Source organism: Schistocerca nitens, chromosome 11, assembly GCF_023898315.1.
Source record: "Schistocerca nitens isolate TAMUIC-IGC-003100 chromosome 11, iqSchNite1.1, whole genome shotgun sequence".
In the NCBI taxonomy this organism is placed as follows: domain Eukaryota; kingdom Metazoa; phylum Arthropoda; class Insecta; order Orthoptera; family Acrididae; genus Schistocerca; species Schistocerca nitens.
The window spans coordinates 71,857,222-71,880,271 of NC_064624.1; the positions used below are offsets into that span (position 1 = coordinate 71,857,222).

At 41.9% G+C, this 23,050-nt stretch overlaps 1 protein-coding gene across 3 annotated transcripts in view; it reads left to right on the forward strand.

Annotated features, from left to right (window-relative positions):
* The window catches only part of LOC126213585 (uncharacterized), a 124,128-nt gene that overhangs the window by 71,854 nt on the left and 29,224 nt on the right, over positions 1-23,050 (forward strand). For 2 of the 3 annotated variants that reach the window (XM_049941433.1, XM_049941434.1), the window contains exons 4-5: positions 731-1,343; positions 15,528-15,677. In XM_049941433.1, the coding sequence (XP_049797390.1) occupies positions 731-1,343; positions 15,528-15,677 (763 nt within the window). The remainder of the gene's footprint in view (positions 1-730; positions 1,344-15,527; positions 15,678-23,050) is intronic. The other variant, XM_049941435.1, reaches the window with a different exon arrangement.

The window sequence follows — 23,050 nt, forward strand, 5'->3', positions numbered from 1 at the left end:
CATTCATTACTTCTATATTTTTAAAAATAAAAATTAACTAATGTTAACTTACATAATAACTATTACATTGTTGTGAAATAGTAATGGTAAACAAGATCTTTTAGATATAATTTAGTATTGTGAGCGAAACACAGTTGGATGCAATTGTTTGTAAACCATATAAAATTTAATTTTATCCACTGGGGGAGGGGGTGGGGGCGATGGGGCCGTTATGCCACTACCCTACAAAATATTGGGTGTTGTCATGTTGGAATATGTGAGATGTTGCCATCAAGCTATGCCTGCCACCTCTATATCATGTTTCTAGAAAGTCATTCCAGACTGTGACAGCAGTTAGTTGATCCCCTGTATCAGTTCATGGAGACAAACATGCTGGGCTAGCGGTTAAGGGCAGAGGGATACAGATTTCAGACATAAAATATCAATGTTTTCTTAAATAAGTGCAGAAATTGGGACTGCGTGTTGAATAAAATAATCTCTCAGTTTTGTGCTAGATCTCCATTTTGATACTTTGAGCAAGTAATTGTACAAAGAGACAAATCATAGGCGGCATCTATTCCTTCCGTAGCATTTTTTACAAGCAAATAGGGAAGTTTTAAGAGGTAATATATTTTCAAAAGTATTATTTCCTTCATCTACACACTTTAATCTATGTTGTGTGTGAATTTTATACTGATGGCAGCTTTATAAATGCCTTTAAATTGATAAATGATTAACTCTGCACTGGCAGCCACTCCCACCTTTCCCTTGGGAAACTGTGTTCCAGAGTCCCTCACAGTGGGACGAGTTCAGGAGGCTGAGGAGGCCACGGCCGTGGATCTGGGTGCCCTGCTGGACGCCGGGGACGGCGCTGTGGTGACTCTGCTGGCCGGGGACACGCGGCTTGTGGCTCACAGGGCTGTCTTGGCCGCCAGGAGTCCCGTGTTTGCAGACATGTTCCGTCGCGTCACTGTAGAGGGCAGCAGCAGCGAGCTCATACTCTCAGACACAGAGGGTCCTGTGCTGCGCCAGGTGCTGGCATACCTGTACACCCTGCAGGTGCCCCAGCTGCCCAGCATGGCCCCACAGCTGCTGGTCGCCGCCGACGTATACGACCTGTCGGTACTGAAAGCGCACTGTGAGCAACAGGTGGTCGCCCAGCTGTCTGTCGAGACTGCGGCAGCTGCAGGTGTTATCGCGATTAGGCATTCTGCCAACAGGCTGAAGCAGGCCGCCGTCGCCTTCATAAAGGCCCACATGCTCCGTGTGATGGCGACGCAGGGCTGGGCTGAGGCTGTAGTCAACGACCCACAAACTGTTGTGGAGTTGACTCACCTGATTGCAGAGACACCGACAGACACCAGGTAAGCATGAGACAAGCTGCTCAACTATATTACACATCTCTAAGTGTGCGTACTGACAAGCCTTTAATGTCCACCACAAAGTTTAATTAGATGTGGATGCGCAGTAAAATACACTACTACTGATACTCATTTTCTTGTATACACTATGTGATCAAATGTATCCAGACACCTGGCTGAATATGACTTAGAAATTCAATGAAGCCCTCCATCGGTAATGCTGGAATTCAGTGTGAAGCTGGTCCACCCTTAGCCTTGACCTCAGCTTCCACTCTCGCAGCCACAAGTTCAATCAGGTGCTGGATGATTTGTTGGGGAATGGCAGCTCATTCTACAAGGAGTGTCGCACTGAAGAGAGGTATCGATGTTGGTCAGTGAGACCTGGCACGAAGCTGGCGTTCCAATGTATCCCAGATGTGTTCTGTAGCGTTCAGGTCAGGACTCTGCGCGGGCCAGTCCTTCACAAAGACGTTACTGTCATGCAACCACTCGGCCACAGCCCATGCATTATGAAAAGATGCTCTTTCATGTTGAAAGATGTAATCGCCATCCCCGAACTGCTCTTGTACAGTTGGAAACAAGAAGGCGCTTAAAACATGAATGTAGGGCTGTGCTGTGGTAGTGCCACGCAAAACAACAAGAGGTGCAAGCACCTTCCATGACAAATACGGCCATATCATAAAACCACCGCCTCCGAATTTTACTCTTGCCACTACACATGCTGGCAGAGAGCATTCACAGGGCATTCGCCATACCCACACCTTTCCATCCGATTGGCACATTGTGTACCATGATTAGTCACACCACACATGGTTTTTCCACTGTTCAATCGTCCAATGCTTACGCTTCTTACCACTGTGATGTGTGCCGCCGCTCGACCATGAAATCCTGGTTTTGTCACCTCCCGTCTAAATGTCATTGTACTTGTAGTGGATACCGATGCAGTTTCGATTTCCCGTGTGATGTTCTGGATAGATGTGTGCCTATTACAGATTACGACCCTCTTCAACTGTCGGCAGTCTCTGTCATTCGACAGACGAAGTCGGCCTGTGCGCTTCTGTGGTGTCCCTTCACGTTTCCACTTCGCTATCACATCGGACCTACGCATGTTTAGGAGTGTGGAAATCTTGCGTACAGACGTATGACAAGTGAGACATCAATCACCTGACGACATTCGAAGTCCGTCAGTTCCGTGGAGTACCCCATTCTGCTGTATCATGGTGTGTAATGTCCACTGAAGGCGCCAATATGGAGTACCTCGCAGTAGGTATCAGCACAATGCACCTAATATGAAAAATGAATGTTTCTGGGGGTGTCCAGATACCTTTGGTCACATAATGTATGTCACACAAATACCGGCGTTGTCTGCATTAGATTGTCACACAAAAATGGTTCAAATGGCTCTGAGCCCTATGGGACTCAACTGCTGAGGTCATTAGTCCCCTAGAACTTAGAACTAGTTAAACCTAACTAACCTAAGGACATCACAAACATCCATTCCCGAGGCAGGATTCGAACCTGCGACCGTAGCGGTCTTGCGGTTCCAGACTGCAGCGCCTTTAACCGCACGGCCACTTCGGCCGGCGATTGTCACACACTAACTGAATAGCTTGTCTAAATGCTCTCAAGGAACACGCATGCTCGAAGTAAGCAAACATAAAGACATTGTACTTCGCAACTAAGCAGGTTCAATGCCACAAACAAGTGGCAAGTGCCGATGTCGAACATTTCAAATACGGTATCTCGTAAACGACTCGTACTTGGATCCTGCAACAAACACCACTGACATTCTCATCTATGCTACTTTTCGTTTGTTAATATCAATAGGAGTTGGTCTATTTAGAAAAGTGTATCTGGGCACAACAAATACACTTCCTCAGTATTAGTACAATCTATGGATTGGCTAACAATACGAGCTCCAGACTACCAATCCACTGTATGAAAACAGCAGATGAATAGCACTTTCAATACCCGCAATATTTCTGGAGGAAGCATTAGGTGTTTTTCCCTATATGTTGGCAAAATAGTAAAATTTCTTCCATACTGACACTCTAACCTGGATCCTGGAAGTTGTTAAGGCCACTGCTCGCATAAAGTGGGAAATCCAGGTTCGGGTCCCAGTCTGGCACAAATCTTCTAATGTCACCAGTAGATTGTAGAGTGAGAATCTCATCGTATTTTAAACTGCAAACACATTTCTTATGCTAAATACAGCTGTGAACTGCAGCAGGGTCTGTTCCTTCAGACATGCATCCTTGTCTGAAGGACATGCCATAGGAGGTTTTTAAACACAGGCACTGTAAATAGTATTCATATGCCCAGGCAAAGGTCGTGACAACAATAAGTAAGTTTCTTCCTGTGTGTGAGTTACAGTGATTGTTCTACAGCAAGCCATGGAAACTCACGGTGATATGTGGAGTTTTAGGTCGGTCATTGAAGCATGCTCGCATAGACGAAGTTGTTCGGCGATCATACTTGCACATTGGGAAATTCAGATTCCAGTCCAGGTCTGACATCAAGCTTTTTACATCACCAGTAAACGGTACAGTTGGAGTGTCATCGTATTCACGATTGCGAATACATTTCTCGTACTTCATGCAGCTGTAGCTCACAGCGGTACCTGTTTCTTCAAACATGCATGGATGTCTGAAGGCCATTGCACAGTAGACCCATAAACACACACACTGGAAATAGAAATAGCGCTTTCTGATGGCTCACAATGCTTTCGTTGAATTCTAATAACATTTTCATCAAATCTTTTGTTAGCAGATAAGTTAGCAAGAAGAAAATCATGCAATAGCCAAGATTTCCATAGCTACGTGGATTATTTAGGTCTTATTTGCAGTCAACATTTCTATTGAATTGCATGTGTACAACAAGCTGTTATTTACGTTAGCTCCTGAAATGTTTGAAGAGAAAGGAAAATTAGCTGTGGCCACTGCAGGTTCCGTTCTAGTGATGGACACAATGATGGACTGCTCAGATCACAGACAGACACCACAGTGACATGTGCTGTTGGCAGCTAGGGAAAGCCCGCTCTGTTCTCTGTGCTGTACATGCTACCCTAAACCTCTTCCTTCAAAGTACCCTCTGTTCTCGTTTGTTGTCTCCCCTGCTTCTGTGAATGAGATACCTATAAATGGCGTTATACTGTGTAAAGTGAAAGTGAAGAAGCGGAGCAGGTCTGTCGCTCCTTACCAGGACCAGGGAAACATCTACACTATGTGGTGAAAAGTATCCGGACTCCCCATAAAACATACGTTTTTCATATTAGGTGCATTGCGCTACCACCTACTGCCAGGTACTCCATATCAGTGACCTCAGTAGTCATTAGACATCGTGAGAGAGCACAATGGAGCGCTTCGCGGAACTCATGGACGTGGAACGTGGTCAGGTGATTGGGTGTCACTTGTGTCATACATGTGTATGCGAGATTTCCATACTCCTGCACATCCCTAGGTCACTGTCTCCAGTGTGATAGTGAAGTGGGAACGTGAAGGGACACGTACAGCACAGAAGCATACAGGCCGACCTCGTCTGTTAACTGACAGAGACCGCAGACAGTTGAAGAGGGTCTTAATGTGTGATAGGCAGACATCTATCCATATGATCACATAGGAATTCCAAACTGCATCACGATCCACTGCATGTACTATGGCAGTTAGGCGGAAGGTGACAGAACTCGGATTTCATGGTCGTGTGGCTGCTAATAGGCCACACATCATGCCAGTAAATGCAAACAATGTCTCGCTTGGTTTAAGGAGAGTAAACATTGTACGACTGAACCGTGGAAAAACGTTTGTGGAGTGACGAACCACGGTACACAATGTTGCCATCCGATGGCAGGGAGTGGGTGTGGCGAATGCTTACTGAACGTCATCTGCTAGTGTGTGTAGTGCCAACAGTAAACTTTGGAGGCGGTTATGATGAAGAGCAATTCGTAGGTGGTGATTGCATCTTTCAACCCGATCAAACACCTGTTCTTAATGCACGGCCTGGGCTAGAGTGGTTACACCTCAATAACATCCCTGTAATGGACTGGCCTGCGCAGAGTGCTGACCTGAATCCTACAGAACTTTTTGTGATGTTTTGGAAAACCAACATCGTGCCAGGCCTTGCCGACTGACAAAGACACCTCTCCTCAGTGCACCACTCCATGAAGTATGGGCTGGCATTCCCCAAGAAACCTTCCAGCACCTGATTCAACGTATGTCTGCGAGAGTAGGAGCTGTCATCAAGGCTAATGGTCGGCCGACACCATATTGTATTCTAGCATTACCTATAGAGGGCGCCACAAACTTGTAATTCAATTTCAGCCAGGTGTTTGGATACTTTTGATCACATAGTGTATCCTAGAATGCTGCAGCACAGTTCAAGGTGTGCAGCAACGTATTTTAAATTCCCCATTCGTGATGTTTCCATTCTGTAAAACCTGAAATCTTCGTTGTAGTGGTCAGTCACATTAGTCGCTACACCCATATCAGTACAACAGTTTTGTGTGTTGTGTATCTCCCTTTTACTTTCTAGGTATATATATGGGTTTCGCTGACAATTTCTGTAGCAAAATTCATTAACTCTAAAAAACTATTCGAGGGGAATTAGTAAAGACTTTTTTGAAGTTTATTAATCTCTAATGAATATGTTGTCATTCTCAATCGGAGCATATTTGGAACATCTCCGTTGAAGAAGATGAAATAAAAACATAATTCTTAAACACAACATGACCACCTAACAAGAAAGGCGACTGGGTTTCACAACAGCTCTGCCGCTTCAGGCAGTTCCACATAATTCTCTGTCTTCCTTCACATTTCCTTCCCGCTTCTAGTCTGTTCTTTCCCATGACATTGCCATACTTCAGTGCACTCCCTTGTGCAACACACAAAGGAAGGCGCTTTTTTGTGTGAAAACTCCGTACTTGGCTCTTAGAGGAGGGTCTGTCGAATATCTACTGACCAGTCTTTGTTTAATTTTCCCTGTGGTTTTTGTAAATATTAGTCCTGCAGTGTTTTCTTCTGGTAGAACTTAGTGTTTTCCTTTTCTGACCTGTTCCAGTTATTGGTCCATCCCCAACCACGTCAAAATGAAAGAGATCTTTAGATACTTCTATTCTTTTTTATGAGCATATCACATTATAAATACTCACTACAATGCTAGTGACTAGTAATTATCATAAATTACTTTTATTTTTAGATATATCTGAATATTTATGCACCACTTCCTGAGCTGCTTCAAAAACTGGAATTCATATCCTTCACATAATAATCCTTACACTCAATTATTCATTTCTCATTTATTTTTATTGTTACAGAAGTGTATTCCATAATTTTAAACGAAAATCAATGTTTGAATGAAAATGCTTATCTCCACAGACATGTTTTCAAGATGCCTATTATTTACACATTAACTTTAAATACGTAATTCTATCTGAATTATTTAGAAGTAAAGTTGGGAAATCCACTTATTAACTTAAATAGCGTGCATGTCACAAGACCCAACCAGTATCTTCTTCATTGCCTCAAGCTATGTACACTATTGCATTGTAGCTATTCATCTGCTTACCATGACAACCAGTTCACACAGAAGTATCCATCCACATTACGTGCATATACATGAAGCCTCTCTTCTTATGTCAATGGTAAATTCATCGCCCAGTTTCGTCGTGAGAAATCACAAACGTTAACCAACACACACACACACACAACTACAACTGCCAAAAGTAGAAATTGCCACATCTTCAGTAACATAGTTCTCATATGATACACGTATCTCCAACCAGTTACTGCCATTGAACACCGCTGCTACATGTAGCATTGTTTGCAGAGCTCTGGAAATGCTTGAATTTTTCCATGACAACACTTGCTTCATAAGCACCACTTGTAAACTGCACGTCGTCCAAACACCAGCCACAACTTTTTCACTGGTTATCACACTACATACAAATTTCCATCAACTGGCATATGTAGCATAGTTCCTTTGTCTGTGCATTGCACTTATGTTCAAATTATTATGCACTAATATAAAACACACACACACACACACATACACACCTACACACAAACACACACACACACACACACACACACACACACACACACACACACACTCAAACACTTCAGTGACTACGTTGCAGTCTCCAGATATTTGCCTGTATCTTCTTCTAACTTGAAGAAGGCACAATGGACTTTCTCTACTTTCTATGTGAAAGCTTGATTTCAAGAATCTTTACTGAGATATATTTAGTGCATTGCCTTATGTAACCTATTTCTCATGGTTTCCAATCATATTGAATCATTCTTGTATCCATGACATATACTAATACAGTCTGATAAATATCATTACACTGAACCTAGTAACAAAACCAATTCTTGATTTCAGTGAGAGACAACCTGTAATCAGCCCTTAGGCATATATATATATATATATATATATATATATATATATATATATATATATATATATACAAAATTAATGTGTCTGCTTATTTTGCTGATCATACTCATAGACTTGTTGAGCCTCCCAGTCAGGTACTATTCAACATTCACCTGTTTCGTGTGAGTGCTCATTGGCCAGTGTGAATCAAATAAATCTATTGGCCGAAGTTTCAATTCTGTGATAAAGGTTTTAATGGAAGTTAAATTTTTACTGCAGTAGCTTCGTAATATGACAAATACTGTGCTCCATTTTTCTCTGCATTTCCTTCCGCAGTCATTTCAGAAGTATCTGTCACCATATTTACTGTATGTTCCCCCTACCGCCCAGTCTATAGCATATGACCTACAAACACCATCTGATGGACACAAAAACAAATTAAGTAAATTTGAACGTTATGCCAATCTAATTTCTGAGTGATTGTAACTTGGTATGTTAAACTGCTAGTATCAGGAACTCATGAGAGGCTGTGTGTAAACTGATTGTCTCACTAGGTAAGTCATTTATCTTAGTGGAGTAGTCGACCCACTGTCTACCTCTGCACTGTGGGGCAGCCACTGGACACAGCAGGACCAACCCCCAATATACAGTCACACAGTGAGCACAGTGACTGAGGCCGGACCCTCGTCACAGCTGTGCAGACCACAGGTCCCCACTCAGCCCCCGTCTGTGGCATGTCGTGAGTTCTGTCACTACAGAAGCATATCTTTAAACAAATTAGAGGAGGGTGGCGTTAGCGATGTGTTGTGGCGAAAAAATTGAATTTTAGTTTCTAAAAAGCAGAGATGGCAATGGTTAACAGTAAACTTATTGTTTTAATCTATGTCAACATCTTTCTTTGTATTATGTTCATTCAGTGTGGTAGTATGGGGATTGTTTCCCAAGCTAAAATTCTTTTCCAAAATTTCTGTATTTATTAATGTAGTGGATGGAGTTTCTAGTTTCATTGTTTGTTATATATCTCCCAAATTAATCTTGAAGGGAATGGATGTGGAAGTAGGTTGCTGGTGCATTGCTATATGAGATGAACATAAATTTATGGACTTTACCAGCTGCAAAACTGAAAGGTAGCGTCTGCAGAAAGTGAAGCATGTAAGACTGGAAAGATAACCTCCATGTAAGACTATGAACACCACTTCATGTGGAATTTATGTTTAAATATACATTACATCAACAAGAACTGAAGTATCTGGAAAGGCTAACGAAACTAAATGATGCTTCACAGGTTGAGACAGTATGTGACATTATATCAGTCATTGAAAAATCCAATCAAATTTACACAGAACTTAGTGGCATGAACTGATTTATAATTTGGCATTGCAAACACACTTACCTGTACACATGCGTTGGTCCTTTTGGGAAGAGCATCCTAAAGTCATTATATCCTTTCTTGAGGCAAAGTGGCCCATAACCATTGCAATTCGTCCTTGACATCACGGTTACTACGACTGCAATGGATTGACACCCGACATGATCCTACTTGTTAGATCTGGATGTCTTTCGGGACATGGGGGTATTTCAGCGTCATGCAGACAATTCATGGAGATACATCCCATGTGTGGGTGAGCATTTTCCTGTTGATTGTTGATGTCACAACACTATTGCAAGAGAGGCAGCAAATAGGGACACGGGATGTCAGTGGCGTACCATTGTCCTGACAGTGTCCTCAGTCAGTATGAGTCTTGAGCTGAGGTCATACCCAGTGGTTCCACACACCATGACACCAGAAGTAACACTGCTGCACGTCTCCAGAAAACAGGAAGAATGCGACCTCTATCAAGGTCGCCGCCATAGTGTCTGACGATGCTCATCTGGTCCAGTACAAAATGTGATTCATTGCTGTAATGCCAGTAGTCTATGCATTATATTCACAGCACCACCCCAGTAGTAGCCTTTTCTGTGTTGGTAGTAATAATTCCATAGTCCATCTGCTAGTAGTCTCTGACACCAACGGAGGGACGAGGAAGACATGCTCATGGCCTTAGGGACTGTGAACAAAACAATACATTACTGCGATTGGCTGGTCCAATAAAAAAAGTGTTGACGGAGGTGACCATGAGTGTATCTAAGAAGATTAGGAAAATGAGTGAAATATAAGTGATACACTTTGATCGGTTGCAATGCTGTCTCGAGGCAGTAAAATATTGCCGGACATGATAGCGTGGCAAATCTGGCTCCAAACCTAGAGAGACCCTAGATACTTCTGTTAGTACAGGATGATGCAAATGAAAGTGGCCTGGGAGAATGAATACGATTGCACGTGAATATATGCATATAGCCACACCCTGTGACATGCACGCCATGTGATCCACCACGTGGCTGTGCCATTGTGAGAGGAGCTGAGCAAATGGGGCGATGGTACTCATAGTGGAGCGGCAGGCGTTCGTTGCGAAAACTTACGTGAGAACGAAGTCATGGAAACGGTATGGTCAGTTGTTTTCTGCGAAATTTAGTGGTGTTTAAGTGTGAGCAACGAGTCCCATGCAACGCTTAATCCGAAAGTGCTGTCAAACAGGATCTGTTTTGAACCAGTAAAAAAAAAAAAAAATGCCTAAGCTCCCCTGCACACCACAAAACATGGCTGCCGTTGCGCCAGAAAATGTTTCAGAGACCTACCAAATCAATCCAACACCTGTCACAAGAGACCAGGATGTCACACTGATTATGCAGACCTTCATATTCAGGGTGGTCCATTGACTGACTGGGCCAAATATCTCACAAAATAAGCGTCAAATGAAGAAAACTTGTCTAGCCTGAAGGGGGAAAACGGATGTCAACTGCGTTTTTTTAAATAGGAACCCCCATTTTTTATTACATATTCGTGTAGTACGTAAAGCAATATGAACCTTTTAGTTAGGCCACTTTTTTCACTTTGTGATAGATAGCGCTGTAATGGTCACAGACATACGGCTCACAATTTTAGATGAACAGTTCGCAACAGGTAGCTTTTTTTTTAAATTAAAATACAGAACGTAAGTACGTTTAAACATTTTATTGCGGTTGCTCCAATGCGATACATGTACCTTTGTGAACTTATCATTTCTGAAAACGCATGCTGTTACAGCATGATTACCTGCAAATACCACATTAATGCAATATATGCTCAAAATGATGTCGGTCAATGCATATGACAATATGTGTAACGACATTCCTCTCAACAGCGAGTAGTTCGCCTTCCGTAATGTTTGCACATGCATTGACAATGCGTTGACGCATGTTGTCACGATAGCAAATATCCATCAACTTTCCCCACAGAAAGAAATCCGGGGACGTCAGATCCTTTGAACGTGCGGGCCATGGTATGGTGCTTCGACGATCAATCCACCTGTCATGAAATATGCTATTCAATACCGGTTCAACCGCACGCGAGCTATGTGCCGGACATCCATAATGTTGGAAGTACATCGCCATTCTGTCATGCAGTGAAACATCTTGTAGTATCACCCCGTAATTTCTCTTGTGCCCAGTGGCAGAGCTACACAAGACGTTCAAAGTCGTCGCCATGCAATTCCTGGTGGACAGAAATATGGAACGGGTGCAATCGATGTTGATGTAGCATTCTTAACACCGACGTGTTTGAGCTACCCGATTCGCGCGCAATTGGTCTGCTACTGATTTGCGGATTAGCCGCGACAGCAGCTAAAACACCTACTTGGGCATCATCATCTGTTGCAGGTCGTGGTTGACGTTTCACATGTGGCTGAACACTTTCCTTAAATAACGTAGGCTAACTATCCAGCGAACGGTCCGGGCACTTGGATAATTTCGTCCAGGATACCGAGCAGCATTCATAGCACACGCCCATTTGGCATTTTGATCACATTAGCCATATATCAACAAGATATCGACCATTTCCGCAATTCGTAAACGGTCCATTTTAACTTGGGTAATGCATGACGAAGCAAATACCTTCCGCACTGGCGGAATGTTACGTGATATCACGTACTTGTACGTTTGTGTCTATTACAGCGCCATCTATCATTAAACGAAAAATGTGGTCCACCTAAAACATTGATAGTTCTTTACGTACTACACTAATATGTCATAAAAATGTGGGTTCCTATTTAAAAATACGCAGTTGATATCCGATTGACCTATGGCAGCGCCATCTCACAGGCCAATCATAGCGCCATCTGGTTTCCCCAGTTCAAGCTAGACGAGTATCTCTCTCTGTAGTGTTTTCGTTTGATGCTTATTTCGTGAGATATTTGGCCTGGTCACTATCAATGGACCACCCTGTATATCCCTACCGCATGTCTGTTGGTCATGCATTAAAACCACCAGATGTTCCTAAGCATCTCCACATTTGTGAATGTCCATTCACTGAGATAACAGTGAATGGCTTGGACATGTATCGTTTCTTTATGTCTGATGGAGACAAATTTCAGCTGAGTTGTTACGTCAACTAACAGAATCACAGGTCCTGGGTAGCAGAGAGTCAGCAGAACTTCCACGAAACACCTTTGCACGTTCAAAAGGTTGGATTTTGGTGTGCAATGTCTGCACACAGCATTACTGGTTTCACCTTCTTCAATCAGCTGCTGACTTTGGCCCATCACATTGTCAACATTTTGGAGCTATTTGTGGCAGCATTAATGGAGGAGGGAAACGCGTTCATTTACTTCCAAGAAGATGGAGCAACTGGTCATACAGCAAGCCGAACCTTTGAGACAGATACACAATTTCATGATTCACAGTTGTTAGCAGAGGGCAGCCTGACCTGTCAGTGTGTTATTACACTGCACGAGAGCCCTCAAGAGCAGAGTCAATCACAACAACCCTCACAGTCATCAAGAACTGCAGCAGAACACTCCAGATGAGACTGCAGCAATTCAAGCATCCAGCCTTTGATCTGCCTTCAGCAACCTACCGACCAGGGCCCAAAAGCATCAAGAGATGAATGGTGGTCATTTTCAACAGCTACTATAGTCATCTTAGTGCTGCATTTACTTTTCTCTGTTGTATTGCTTTGTACTATAGAACTCTAATCTCTGGCTGTCTTTATTTGACCCCACCTTCTAATAAATTGCGTGTGTATGTGCGTCCACCTTAGACTACTGTATATGGAAAGAGCAAAGCTATACAAGGCAGTAAGATATAATGTTATCTTTTGTGACTGCAGTATAAGTATTTCTATTAGTGTTAATATTAGTCACAACTGTCAGTAGTAACATAGTAGTAACAGTAGTAGTTGTAGCTTCTACAGAAAATTCATGGTGATGTAGTATTAATAGGGGCTTTCAATAGTTGTAAGAGTTATATTGTTTATTACTGGAATTACAGTATCAGTTCTCATTGTAGTGTTAATAGCAATATGTAAAATGAAACAGTAAAATTAGGCAAGATGATTTGAAATAACGAATGCCCCTATGTAGAGCACAACATCGATATCCATATAAATGTTGGAGCATACTAGTAGACAGAAAAAGGACAGTGAAAATCTTATATTTCAGACATACCATATTATAATGTTCAAACTAAGAAAGAAATAGAAGAAAAACAAGCTTGACGTATTTGAGGTACCTAGTAGTTTCCCGTGAGCATGGCAGAGGATGTCCTGAGGTGGTATTGTGTACCAAAACCAGTAACCAGTAGGCTAAATGAAAACTGCTACTAAGGACTAAAACATAAACACTCATCAGCCAGAACATTATAATCACCTATGTAATAGCTGATATGTTCACCTTTGCAATGGATAGCAGCAGTGACACATCATGGTCTGGAAGGGAATTGGCGCCACACTGCCCACACAAGGCACCTAATTCCCAATAATTCCTCACCGGAGGAATGAGCTCTTACGCCACGTCGAGGCACATCCCAGATGTGTTCAATCACATTCCCATCTGGTGAGATGTAGGGCGAGCACATGTGCTATCGCGTCACGAGAGCTTTGCGGTCCCTGTGTTGTTTTGGGCCATCAATAATGTTCGGAAGCGACATCCCACAACCTAACAACCTTGCACAACATCATATCATTGGCATAATTCATCCCCTTCTTGATTTATATCCCATTTCTTCGTGTTCTGGGTTTATTTTCGCATCATTCAGACAGACAACAGCGACGAAAGAGCCCAAAGAGATTTTTAGATACCTGTCTCCAATTTCTTCCCCCTATAGTCCGATTCCTAAGCGGTAGGGTGTCAAAAATTAAAAAAAAATCGACTTTTCGAAAATATGTCTGTTTTGTAGAGTACATCTTTCTGAATAGTTTGATGTATAAAACATATATATTTCAGTGATTTTAAGGCACGCTATTTGGTCCTACGTGTACCAAGTTGAAGCGCTAGACCACAGACGTCTGCTGTCATACATACGTTTATTTCGCTCTGTAGAATTCGAATGTTTATATTTGCGCCAGAGATGGTCATATGTGTAACAAAGGACTATTGACATAGAAGATATGTCTTGACGGCGGCACTCAAACCCCAATGAAAGCTTTAATGAATGTGCATGGAAAATATTGCCAAAAACCAATTTTTGTGTGGAAGAGATGCACTTGCTGTTGGTGTTTATGATGCAGTTACATGTTTTAATGATGGTGTGCAAAGTCGGATATATATTTTAAAGAAAATGGGAATAAAGGGCAAAGTGAACTGCATCAAATCTTTGTATGCGATAAACAGAGAGTGTATAGTGAAAGCACGTAAATCGTTTTTGGAAGTGATAAATTCGGAAAGAGTGAAAGATAAGAATGTGGAAAAGACGAAAACTGATTTACAAAATGGAAAAAAACAACTCTTTATGGTGCTGGACAGTTCTAAAAGATGCCAAATGCAGCCAGAAACTTTAATGGCCATTTTCTGCAAAACACAAATTTCTGTTCTCAGGTACAAGTAACATCCAAAATAAATATCCCATTCCTTTTCCAACGTGGTATCCTTATTAAACACAAACTCCTTAATGCAAAACTCTAGAATTTTCCATCCCTATTAAAAACTGTGGTCAAGTTTGAGATAATTAACTACAAAATTTGAGCTTTTTCTAAACATGAAGTTTAAAGTGTAACAGGTCATTCATTTTCTTGAAAATTAAATAAATTCTAGAATTTCATACACCTTTATGTATGGATTGTATGCTATGGAAAATTCATCGAAGAATCTCTCTTACTTATGAAGAAAAGTACACCTATAGCAAAAAATTCAGCCAATAGTAAGTAAAAAAATTATAAAATTTCACATGTAAAAAAATTTATTTCGTTATATTTTTGAACTTCCACTGCTATGATTGTGAATCCTGGTCATGCTGACAAAAATTCTATGAATTTATTTGTAAAAATATAGACAGTAGAATTTAGTATCTTGTGGTGCCTCTTCTGCTCCAAGTCGGTCCGTTTGACGTCCAACCCCCTTAACATACGAGCTACAAACAGCATCCCATGACGGTAGTACCACATTAAGTCCATTTAAGGGTTACTGTCATTCAAATTACTTTGTGATTTACGCTGTTGTCTATTGAAATTATGTTGACCAATGGGTGTTGTAAGCACAGTTGTTGAACTTTGTACATATCTTATATTTATACTTTATTTTGTACCAAATATTGTGAAATATGCTAGGCTACAAGTATGAGAAAATGAGGAGAAGTGAGATGTATGAATACCTGAATGCTGTCATTCGTCTTACGTGGGCCACTACTGTCTTTGGCAGTGTGTGTTCTATTATCTGTGTGTGGACAGTACCTCAGCCATACAGTCTGTGGTAATCTGCCCACTGGACTCGATGTGAAAACCGTTTTTGAGGCAGTGTTCCTCCTGTGCAGCACGCCAAGCGCTGGAGAGAGCAGGACCGGCCCCTCCTCGCAGCCGCACAGTGGCCACAGCGACGACGGCCGGAGGCCAGCCACAGCTGTGCCCCCCACCTCTCCCCAGGCCACTCCACAGCCTGATGATGTCGCCGTCTCTCTCCTGCGGTGAGTTCAGTCACTTTACGTGTAGCCTGTCCACAATCACAGCGCGACATGTTGGGCAGTTAGCCAAGTGATAAAGTCAAGAAATTGAATGTCGCTATTTTACGTTTTTGATGAAGCAGAAGTTGTACGTCTCGTATAAAGTTTTTCCTTTCATTAATTGTGACGTTCGACGAGGCAAGGATATAAGGGGATCTATACACCCTTCTACAGGTTTGTGGCATGACTCGTTTTCAGCTCCTAACACAGCTTACTTGTGTAAGATAACACTAAATATTTCCCCAAAAATAACGACTGTGCTGGTGTGTTGGGAGCAATTTCAGTTTTCAGCGAAAACTCTGTCTAGTAATCTCGCAGAAAGCCCTAAGATATTCTGGTAATACATTAAGCACACTAGTGGAAAGAAGCAGTCAATAACCTTCACTGTGTCATAACAATGGCGAAGTAACTGGTTACAGTGCCACTAAAGCAGAGTTATTATACATAGTTTTGCGAAACGCCTTGACCAAATAAGAGGAAATAAATATTCCTGAATTCCTATCAAGAATAACTTCAAAGTGAGAAACATAGAAGCAGATATCCTCGTAGCAAAGTAGCTTAAATCACTTAATAAAGGCAGGGCCTCCGATCCAGATTGTATATCTGTCAGGTTCCTATCAGAATATGCTGTCACAAAAGTTCCATATTTAGCAATTACATACATCAGCTCGCTCACAGAAAGATCCGCACCTAAAGACTGGAAAATTTTTCTTGTCACACCAATACCCAAAAATGGAAATACGAGTAATCCGCTGAATTACTGGCTCATATCACTAACGTCGATTTACAGTAGGGTTTTGGAACATATGCTGTGTCTGAACGTTATGAATTATCTCGAAGAAAACGATTTATTGGCATTATCATCAAGGGCTTAAAAAATATCGTTCCTGTGGAACATAGCTAGGTCTTTATAGTTGTAAAGTAATGAGTGCTATCGACAGGGGATGTCAAAATGATTCCATGTTTTTAGATTTACAGAAGGCTTTCGACACATTTCCTCAAAAGCGTCTCGTAGTCAAACTGCGTGCCTATTGAATATTGCCTCAGTTGCGCGACTGGATTCGTGATTTACTGTCAGAAAGACATTAAGTAAAACAGATGTAATATCCGGCGTTCCTCAAGGAATTGTTACAGGCCCTCTATCGTTCCTGGTCTATATTAGTGGCAATTGATCCTGAACATAGAAAAGTATGAAGTTATTCACACGAGTACTAAAAGAAATCCACAAAATTTCGATTACGCGATAAGTGTCACAAACCTGAAGGCTGTAAATTCAATTAAATACTTAGGGATTACAATTACAAATGACCTACACTGGACCGATCACGTAGATATTGTTGACGGTAGAGCAAACGAAAGACAGCGAATCATTGGCAGAACACTTAAACGGTGGAACAAGTCTGCTAAAGAGGCTGCTTACACCACTTTTGTCCATCCTATTCTCGAGTATTGCTTTGCAATATGGGATCCGTATCAGGTGGGACTGACGGATGACATCGAAAAAGTTTAAAGAAGCGCAGCTCATTTTTTATTACCGCGAAGTAGTGGAGATAGTGCCACGGACATGATACGTGAATTGTATTGACAATCATTAATACAAACGCGTTTTTAATTGCGACGGGATCTTATCATTAAATTCAACTACCAGTTTCCTTCCTCCGATTGCGAAAACATTCTGTTGGCACCCACCTACATAGGGAGAAAGGATCATCACGATAAAATAAGAGATCTCGCACAGAAAAGTGCTCATTGTTCCCGCGCGCCGTTTAAGAGCGGAACAGTAGAGACACTGCTTGATGGTGGTTCATTGAACCCTCCGCCAGGCGCTTTATTGTGAATAGCAGAGTAATCACGTAGACGTAGACGTAGATGGTTTCCTATCTTATGAATTACCTATGTAGGGAAGAACCCTTCACTTGCATTTCCACGATTATTCTCCAAACGGTATAATGAGAAATCCTCTGACAGGGTGTGTGGTAACACCGTAGCTGAGGGAGTGAAATGAGCTGAGATCCGTGGCTTATCCTACTACGAGAGACGTATGTGATAACGTCTATTGGCAGTTTTTGGAAATCATTCGTGGCAACATGAGCTTCTACGAAAGTGGAAGTCGGACCTGTCGGTGTCCAAGTGATAAAGGCGGCCATTTTGGATCAATAAAAATTAGGTCAATCCTATTGTATGGGCATGGTTGAGTGGAGATGGACACAGTAGCCATATATCGACAGCTGTAAAACCTTCTGTAGCTCAGGGAGTTTTACAGGCGAAGTGACAGAAGTTTTTCTTTTTATTCATCGCAGACCAGTTTCAGCGTAAATTCGTCATCACTTCACTTTTCTTCTTTGAAATCATTGATCTATAGTGGTAGTCACCGATTTTTTACTGTCGCTTTGTGAAATAATAACCGTATCTGATAGTGAACTGATATTGTTGCTAGACACAGTTCAGTTGATGCCTGAATTCAACAGGCTCAAAAGTGGCAGTTCAGAGTATTCAATGTACCTTTACATTTAATCAGAGCACAATCCAACAAGTTATTGGGCAATAGAGGAGTCTGTACCCATTCAAGAGAAAACAAGGAACCCTACCAAGTATTTTAACAATGACAATGGGATCAGTAATGTTTCAGTGGACTTATGAAAACTCATTCTCTCCCAGTGATTCAAGGATTTCGGGCTTTAATTACCTACAGATGTACGATGTCAGACGATCCAGGTGGCCAAATCATTTACTCGATTGGTCCACAAATTGAGCAAATACTTCTCAGAATACTTTTCCCAATTTAAAAGCTTTATGCACACAGGCAGTCAACAAAAGTTCATCCATGGGTCTGATAGTATAGAAAGATACAGAGAATGTACGCTGAAATTTTATAAGAGAGCCTGACTAGTATTTACCCAATTTGTCATATACAAATAGCATCAGCCATTTGACATAAGAAGACAACCAACGAGAAGTAAGTGTAACAGGAAAGACTAAAGATAGAGAGCACAACGAAGAATACTTGTTAGATAAAACAGAAACTCATAAATGTAACATGATGCACCATAATCAAAAATAATTAATGTATATGATCTCAGGCAAAGTCTGTAAATTATGTTACACGTACTAGATATAAAATTAGCAGAATCTCAGTAGAAAAGGAGCTGAAAAAAATGGAAAATAAATTATTGTTGTTGAATAAGAGACAAGACATGGAAATTGAAAAATGTTTCTGCATAAAAAGACTAATACAAAAAGAGGAGAAAGCTGGCTAAAAAGCGACAGAGAAACATCAGCATGAGGAAATAAACTATTAAGAGCAGGAAATGAAACATATTAAGACAATACTCGATAGTGGGGTGAAAAGTTTGTTGAGAGTGAGTTAAGAAAACCAGCCTGGAGAGCAGATCGTGCGTAACATGGTAGTAATGTGAATAACAATGTACAGGGCAAAGAGAGCCAAGGCTTCCTTTTTTCTTCGGCATCCGACGGCTGTGGTGACTAGTAAGAGGTCCTACATAAATATAGGCTTTGGAAGACTAAAGGCGAGAACAGCTTTAAACAAAAATAGTTTACAGTCATAAATACACGGATTTAAAAGAATCACAAAACCAAAAACTTGTTAATATAGAACAGTGAAACGTCGGGAATACATTTGCCAGGGTAACATATTTAACTGATTAACATTGTAGGATCGGAAGTTAATGTAAGTGTGAGATAAGCCACTGGAAACGTGAAATGCTGGTGCACTACCACAAGGTCGGATGCAGGCATGCAAACATGTATGGATTGTGTTGCTCAAGTATCAGATATCAGTATTTGAAAAGGAGTTCGATGCCTGATGCAGCTGGTTGGTCAGTATAGGGACGGTTAATGCTGTTGGTGCATGATGCTGGAGTTACTGTATGATGATGACCCATATCTGCTCGACTGGAAACAGACCTGATGATTGAGAATGCCAAGAGACTTGTCAACACTCTATAGAGCATGTTGGGTTACAAGAGCGGTAAGTGAGCGAACGTTATCCTGTTGAAAAACTTCCCCTGGTATGCTGTTCGTTAATGGCAGCAGAACGAGTCGAATCACCAGATTGAAACAGACAAGGTGTGTGGGATAACCATGTGAATGTTCGTGCTGTCATACGAAATCGCACCACAGACCATAACTTCAGGTATAGATCCAGTGTGTTAACACACGGAAAGGCTGGTTGTAGGCCCCCAAGTGGCCTAATCAAAACATGACCAATACCGGCAGGGAGGCTGGTGGTTTGGGATCAGTGAAACGCATGCTACAGAGCATCTGGTTCGGAGCTGTCTTTAAAGTAACCGATTTGTAAGAGTTCATTGTGTTACTTGGTGACAACTGCTGCTCAAACTGCTGCTGGAGATGTATTACAATGCGCTAGAGTAATACGCAGAACACGATAGTATTCCCTCTCAGTAGTTCCACTTGGCCGTATGGAACCCAGTCTTCTTGCAACCGAATGTTCTTGTAATCGACGCTGCCAGCAGGCGTGTATAGTGGCTACATTACTGTGAAATATTTCTACATCACGGAAGGAACAACCAGAATCTCGTAGCCCTATTACAGACTTCGTTTAATCCCTATGAGATGCTGATAAATGAGTCTTAGTCGTCTCAAAGACATTTTTTCCCTACATAAACTCACCAAGTCCAGTCTCAAAATGTAACGAACGCTAAAGCCCGTTACAGCGTATAATTAAAGCAGGATTCATTTGCTTCCTCACAGTGGTGCTACTAGCGCCACTCTTGAGCGACGTGACTGCCGCGAAAAGTCATCATCATTCAGATGTAGAAACACGCCTACCAACTTTCATTTATGTCGCACTTCTTCTTCTTGGTGCTGCAATCCTTCATTGTGTGTACTATTTCGAAAGTAAAAGACGTTGTTAACAATGATACCAAAATCTCAAAAAGTTCTTGAACGACTTACTTCACATTTTTATACTATAGTCTAATAAACGTTGGGACAGTGTTTGCTTTTATATACCAATGGCTTAGGAGTGCGTCATTTACTAGTGATCAAAATTTTTTGTGTCCCAGTTTTCAACACAGGCACTGCTTAACCTCTGGACAAAAATTAACAGCGGTGTCAGCAGAAGACATCCAGCATAAGAAGTCGCCATTTTCCTGACAAAGGCTTTGTCAAATAGGGTGGAGGAACGACAGAGCTTCAGGGCATTCCCTTGCCCTTGGGGTGGGAAATTGCCTCTAAAAGGGAGAAGAGTCAGTAATGATCAATGACGCGAGGATGCAGAAGGCAATTGGAATCGAATAAATTAAAACCACATAACGTGTATTCATAGGACATACGTCGTTAACAGGGAAACGGTCTTGAAGCAATCTGCATTGAGAAAAGATTCCAGACAGGTTACCCTTTTGGATCTCTGGGAGTGGACTACCAAGGTCGAAGTGACCATGAAAACGAGATGGAATAATTTACAAAGGGATAACCTTCTACGACTTGGAGCTTTGAATTCAGAAGTTTGATCGTAATTGGAAAGCTAGGGAGTCTAAATACGGAGGTGCAAAGGCCCCAGTCTAGATACGGTGGGGGTCATTGATGTGAAACAGAAAAAGGCTACGAATTTGTCATAAGACACATTGAGGTAATATCAACAGCGACCGAAAATGGTGTAATGGGAGAGGGATCGTTATGTATAAGAAGAAGGAGAGAGAGAGTGGGCTACTGTGAACAGCTCTATGACAGAGTTTTTCTCACCAGATTCGAAATCAAACGATCGCCTACAACGATAGTTCAGATACACATGGCAACGACACAAGTAAAAGGAGAAAATAGAGGAAGTATGGAATTGAAATGCAGTTTTAGGGGGAAGAAAAGAAGAAAGGGTCATGGGGTATACAGGCTTGGCATAGGGATGAGCTGGGTGAAAGTCTAATTGATTTCTGCAATCAAATTGAGATGGTAATAACGAATACTCTGTTCAGCAATCATGTGAGGAAAAAAGGAACTTGGAAAGACCCAGAGACACTGGAAGATTCCAGCTGGATTACATCATAGTCAGACAGAGATTCCAAAATCAGATATTGGAATGTAAGGCGTTCCCAGATGTAAACATAGATTTAATAATTATGAAGATCAGAGTGAGGTTTAAGAGAACCGACCAGAAGATTCAGTGTAGAACAGGGCTTAACAACTGGCCGGTTTTGAGCGCGAGTACTCGCGTCTGCTCAGGCACGTGCTCGCGAGCAGCTGCAAGGTCGCGGAGTACGGTGGGAGGGGAGGGAGGGGAAATGCGCGCTCGTTTGAATAGGGCCGCAGCGTGCCTATTGAATTCGCGCCGACTGTGTAACGTTTAAAGTACTACGATCAGCTCTTAACAGTCACTTCGCTGGTTAAGAATCATGTGAAGTCGCCGTTGTGTAACCCCAACCATGCTTTCGCAGTTCAACCCCCATTGGGAGGAATTGTATCTGTTTACTGAAAAAGATGGTGTTCCAAAATGTTTAGTATGTCACAAAACGCTGAATTCTTTTAGGAAATTTAATTTGCAGCGACATTATATGTCGTACCACGCGAAAGACTACGGACGTGGAAAATGTGATTGACCAGATCTGGACGACGAAGAAAAATCAACTGAGGCAGCTCTCAAAGTGGGTTACAAAATTGCTTTGCTTTTAGCAAAATCCCTGCGCCCCTTAACTGATGGCGATTTAATAAAAGAATGTTTGGTACTTGCAGCGGAACATTTGTGTCCATCTCAAGTTGAACAGTTTCGGATTGTGCCATTATCTAACATGACCATTATGCGTCACATACAGAACATGGCAGACGACGTCCAGAGCCAGCTTGCAAATATCTGTTAAGATTTTATGGCGTATTCTCTAGCTCTGGACGCAAGTGTTGATATCACTGGAACAGCGCAGCTTGCCATATTTATTAGAGGTGTTAACAGAGATCTTCAGGTGAGGGAGGAGCTCCTCGATGTATTAGCCATGAAGAACACTACAACCGCAGGTGATATTTTAAGTAGTGTTGAATAAAGTGTTGAAAATATGGGATTGTCGTGGAATTCTTTAGTTTCAGTGTCTACAGATGGTAGAGTCATACACTAAGCTAATAAAATTATGTGGCACGTGTACATTCTCCTTTATTTGTTTCATTTGTCGCAGTAATAATTCGTGAGTGATATCCCTGCAGGTGGCCGCGGATTCACATTGACTGGCGGCAGCTGTTGTGTGCCCCACGTGACTCTCCCCACTCTCCGCTCTGGTCCGGTAGTGGGGGGTAGCGTGCTCGCGCTGCTCCATGCTCGCGCCTTGCTGCTCACAGCTTGCTCCGCGAGCACGTATGTTGTGAAGCCCTGGTGTAGA